The sequence below is a fragment of the Citrus clementina genome, unplaced genomic scaffold (assembly GCF_000493195.1).
Source record: "Citrus clementina cultivar Clemenules unplaced genomic scaffold, Citrus_clementina_v1.0 scaffold_2, whole genome shotgun sequence".
Classification (NCBI taxonomy): domain Eukaryota; kingdom Viridiplantae; phylum Streptophyta; class Magnoliopsida; order Sapindales; family Rutaceae; genus Citrus; species Citrus x clementina.
Window position 1 is genome coordinate 21,087,292 of NW_006262688.1, and position 5,727 is coordinate 21,093,018.

General features: G+C 33.0%; 1 protein-coding gene across 1 annotated transcript; it reads right to left on the reverse strand.

Moving 5' to 3' along the window:
• Nucleotides 1-1,657: 1,657 nt before the first annotated feature.
• LOC112100766 (probable terpene synthase 11) lies at nucleotides 1,658-4,680 on the reverse strand. The gene is made up of 7 exons (XM_024190267.1): nucleotides 4,146-4,680; nucleotides 3,734-4,010; nucleotides 3,217-3,589; nucleotides 2,920-3,138; nucleotides 2,673-2,811; nucleotides 2,330-2,578; nucleotides 1,658-2,227 (listed from the first exon to the last, which is right to left on the reverse strand). The coding sequence occupies exons 1-7, from the start codon at nucleotides 4,314-4,316 to the stop codon at nucleotides 1,940-1,942; spliced, it is 1,716 nt and encodes a 571-aa protein (XP_024046035.1). The 5' UTR covers nucleotides 4,317-4,680; the 3' UTR covers nucleotides 1,658-1,939.
• Nucleotides 4,681-5,727: the final 1,047 nt, after the last annotated feature.

Consider the following 5,727-nt stretch of genomic DNA (forward strand, 5'->3'; position numbering starts at 1 on the left):
AAACCAATTTCAATAAGATTTCTATTAACAGCCGTAAAAGCAGAAGATATATAGTAAGTGTGAAATTAAACCCACCTTCTCAACTAAAATAATTATTTCACATGTTTATCTCAGCCAGCTCTCCATCTGTCATCCAACATTAAACAAAATCATCTCAAACATTGGGTAAATCTGTGTAAAGTTTGATCAAAACAATTGATTTTCCTCAGGGGGCATCTTTTCACATTACATTGTCTACATGAATGCTCCCCTAAGGTATTTTTAGAAAACAATCATGGCCTATATATTGATTTCTTCCTAAATTATTCCTCATTGATAAAGCAAATGACATGAATCTACAAAAAGCATTCCACACGTAAATTATTTGCAATTCGCACTTTTCCACGTCAAAATCAGTCAGCTTAACATCTAAGCTTCATTCTGTTGCTTCATTTGTTTTTTTAATTTCTGTTTCTTCCGCCTACAAAGAGCTAAGAATGATCCAAAAGCTCAGAAAGATATTTGATTTATTTGCAAATTGCTGCAGTCCCATGAAGTGTGCTCTTAACATTCAGGAAGTCATATTTTCAACTTTCTTACAGCTTCAATATTTCAACAAGTTTGAATTTGGAAAAAAAAAAAAAGCCCTTTTAACAAATTTCTAAAAAGCCAAAACAGCAAAACAAATCAACACGGCTAACCTCCAAAGGCAGCAGCGGTGATATCAGCGGCAGTGTCTTCACGAGCGGCGAGCGAGAGCTGCGAAGCGTGGCAGTAGAAACCAACTGATTTTTATTGTACTTCTGATAGCAGAGTCACGTGACTGGCGAGCGGGTTCCTGGAAGGAGAAAAGTTTGTTATTGGATGAATCTTGGCTCACCGGAACAGCAACATTAAGTGAATAGCGCTTGTTTCTATACTTTTACATTTTGTTATTGGATGAGATGAATCTTGAATCTAAATTTGAATCCAGGAAGTGGATGCAGAATTGCCGATTCGATTTTAACGTCTCACTAGAAAATGATTGTAATAAATCCTTTCATGCGCGAATTCACGATATGTTAATTGTTGTAAACATTTTTCAATGTAAACGTATGTATACATATCTTAAATTGCATGTTTAGAATTGACAATTATGTTTAACCATCAGGAAGTTTGCTATAATTAGAAAGGTCTCCTTAAATTCGTATTTCAAAACACGTGGATGTTTATAACGGAGAATAGGATAAATGTTTGTTTAATTTTATATTTTGGATTAAGTATCTATTTAGTTCTTATATATAAAAAAATATTTCAAAACATCTCTATTGTTAATATATTATATTTTCGTCTTTATTTTTTCCTCAATTTTTAAATAGATATCCTTAAAATAATATTAAGGATATTAATAAAAAGGAAAAAATAAATTTATTAAATTAACTATAAAAATAAACAATAATTAAAGTAAAATTTCTTATTGTTATTTTACTTTTACTTTTAATTTGATATTGATTTGTTATTTGTAAATAAAAATTATTGTATGGATTTTTGCAAGGATACTATTGTAAAAATAAATAAAAAACAGAGGTAAGATTATAAGATATTTAATAATCGAAAAGTTTTAAGATATATTTTAAAAAATAAGGACTAAATGAATTCTTAATTTAAAATGTAACAATAAACAAGCATTTATCTTTGGGAATATTATGAATATATTAAAAAACCAACGATGATATATGTACAAAGATGCGACTAAATGTTGGCAAAATCACTATTAAAATGATATCATTTTTATTTTGTCATTTTTTTAGATTAACAACCGAAATAAAATCGATTTTGTGGTGATTTTGTCGTTGTTTTATCACTCTCCGTACATACAACCTTCTTCAATATGAATTAATATACAACTGAGGTCCCTAAAATAAGTGTAGTTTTTAAACCAGATTTCATAAGTCTTTTCTCTTTAGATGTGGCCTTGTTCCTAGGTAAGGGGATTGCAAAACAGTCTCTCTATATGGCCATTGACACTGGTAACAGTATTATCATCACCATGCTGATACACAACTTGTGCAGTTCTAGCAAGGTTCAATGAAGCATTGACTATGGATGCAGGCAATGCTGCCGGAGCCACTAACATTCCATTGAGCTCCACCCACAAGCTGCGAATCAGCTGCCTTATGTGCTTTCTGGCTTCTTCTTCACATGAAATCGTCTTCTCCCTCATGTAACATTCTATACTAGATGCAACATCTCCTCTCTCTTGCTCTTCCTGTAAAGGGGTAAAAAAGAAAAAAAGAAAATTTAATTTTTTCTAACACAAATGTATTGATTGATAATACATATTGATCAAGTTGATGCTCAAATCACATACTCTGGCAGTTCCCAAATCATCCCAGAGCCGAAGAATTTTGCCTGAGCAAGAGAAGAGATTAGGATATGGCTCCATCATTGCCAAAGTTTCTTTGGTAACGTCTTGTCCCATTAGACAGAAAGCATGCACCAATGCCATATAAGTACCTCCTGTTGTAACTCCATTTCTTAAATATTGCTCTTGTGTGGGTACATATCCCTCACTAAACCACTTAGCTTCAGAAAGTTGAGCTTCAAATATGTCGATCCACTGCAACAAATTAAAAAAGGGCCTCTCAGTTCGGATGATACAATATCTTAAATATATTACATTTGTAATCTCAGCATATCCGAAAGAGCATTACCGTTCTTTTTAATTGCGGAACAACGTTCCATCCATGATCTTTGAGAATCCTGTAGGAAATTTCATTGGTGGTGTTGTACAATGCCATGTAACATATCTTCATATATTCAGGAATATGCTCCATTGCACCAAGATCCCATCTGCATTATAAATTAATTGCAAAAAATCCGCTGAATAATATTATGTATTGCAGGCCGCAGAGGCTCAAATTATAGATAGTAATGTAAAACAGGAGGCATCAATCAAACCTTTGAATTGCTTCGGTGAAGAGAACCAGGTCGCTCAGTGAGCCATAAGTGTCAAAGATATCATCAATGACCAATAGCAACGCAATGGTTTTGGCTAGCTCAATCCGGCAATTTGAATAATATGGTTCCGGAAATATACCCACGGTCCATAAGAAGCACTCTAATGGTCTATCTCTACCGAAGCCAAGTTTGTCAACTAGACCCAATTGCTTCCACCACCTAAAAGAACATAACAGAAATACCAATTAATTGTTGACGTTGACTAAATAATCTATCATGATATTGTTAGAGGCCCACCTTTTTATCTCAGCCAACTCTCTTTGGTGCAATGACTGAACCATATTAAAATCTGACTTTGCAAGTTGAAGCAGAGTCTGGTCATGGTTCCATGATTGGCTATATTCATTAATGTAGTTTCCAGCTTCAGATCTCGACATCCTCAAGTGCCTAGGAAGTGCCAAGGCTTGAACAACATGCCTACTGGATTGTGAATCCATAAGTGATACTGACTGTGTGAGTTCAGTTTTTGTGAATTCCATGGCTTCAAATAATATGTCTTTATCTTGTGTGGCCAAGTAAGATGCCTCATACAAACTCAACATACCCCGTGTATCTTTCGACACGGACTCCTTTAGCTTCCCTTCCTTGTTAATAAATTTCTTGAAAATATCTATTAACCAAACAAAAAATTACATTAAATTGAAATCATAACTTACAAGGGCATAATCACATTGTCATTCACTTAAAAATGTAACACCAAAACTCTCTTCGATGAAAGGCACTGTGATTTTACTGGGTTAATTTAGTAATTTACCGGTGCAAGCTGGTAATCCATTATGCCTCAGCAACCTAAAACGAAGTGCATTTTCAAAGAGATTTTCTTCACCGGCTGCATCTCCGTCGGAAAACCTTTCAAGTCGTTCCATAATTTCATCTTCAAAATGGTACCCTATTCCCAGCCGCTGAATGGTGTCGATCAACTTCATTGTAGCCGTTGGATCATTGCTAGATTTCCTCAGAGCCTTCCTTGTTCTCTCTTGCAATTCTTCTTCCAAGCTCTTGGTACCACGATCACCTTCATATGTTAATACCTAAAAACAACAACATCATAAAATGTAATCAAATTAAAGCCATTAAAGCAATATCTAACGGTAGCAAAAGAAAGACATGGGATGGAAAAATATTTAATTAAAGACATGGGGTGGAAAAGTATTTAATTAACATACGTTTTGACGAGGCGAGGTTTTGAAATCTGTGACCAATGGCTTCGGCAGAGACGATAACTGGCATATGCATGACAATGAATTTGAATGCAGGGATCGGCCCTGCTGCCATGAACGTGTTCTTAGTGAAACCAGTGGCCCTAAACGTAAAGAAACACAGCTTGTTGTAGGCATTTTCAGTTTTTGATCAACTGCTGCTTAATGTATTACATGCAATATTGAGGCTGAATGTGAACATATATATAGTATCGAATATTTACTAAGAAATAATACATCGTTGTATTTACACCTCCTTATAGGGCTGCGAGTTTGGGTTAGTTCAAGACGTAAGCGTGCATGCATGTATAGTTGTAAAACGAACAAGCACTATTCTTTTGAGAAAATTTCCTCGCCATATGTTCTTAATTCATCAATGGAGCAGAACTCTAGTCAAATTTTTCTTCTTGTTGCGACTTTCGATCAATAATCGTAACTAAATTTACCCTACAAAGTTTTGGTCCAGCTCGCAATATTAGAATTCTGTCAAGTTGATTATAGTATGTTTAATATCTTCGCCCATATGACCAACTAGGCTTATTAATTTGTTGGACATTGCTTATGAGAAAGTCCAGCTAAGCAGCTAGCCAAACCTCTCATTAATGAGGTTAGAATATATCACTGACGGTCCTCATAAGAAAGTCCAATTAGGCAGCGACATCATATTCAATATTAGGATCATGGTATGTTACTACAGTGGAATTGGACGGCTACACTATATTTAATATTAGGATCATGGCATGTTACTACAGTAGGAGCATGCCATACGTTTTTGTCTTTTGGGTTAATTACACTGCAATCCCTATTTTATTTTAAAATAAAAAATTAGATAATATTAAATTTTGACTCAATAGTCCTACTTATTTTGATTTTTTTAAACTTAAATAAAAAGTGAGTGTATTTTTTAATTATTAATTCACACACCCATCATCAAAGTTTTAAAAAGAAAATTTACTCCATACACTTACCTAAATGTCAAATATATCCTTGATAAAACTAATTTTTTTTGGTACTAAATAAATAAATTAAAATGCTATAAAAAATTGATTGAATTCTTTACATGCCTACTAATTTTAGCTCCATATCACTAGAAATCAGCAACTAAATTCTATCACTAACTCAAAATTATTGAACATGAGATACGAAACAGATTCTCAAATAAGTGTGGAGCATAAAATGGCTTTAGCTCCAAATTCTTATTAAAAGTTTCTAAACTTATTCATCAAGCTCGTAGATGTAAGAATACATGATGAGCAAGTTGCCATCCCCTCTCACTTTTTGATACCTTCATATTAAACAATAAAAAAATTTTTAACTGGTAAATTAATATATTTTTATTGCATATTGAAATTATTTGCTGTATATTGAATAAGTATTATGAAAAAAATATTAACAACAAATTAAGAACAAGAGACCAAATTCATACTCATATTTATCATAAAATATGGTTTGTAATTAATACATGGTTTTACTATATATTAAATTAATTAATTAATAAGAAAGAATATTAATTTAAATATATTAATTCAAATATAAGAATGAATCAATT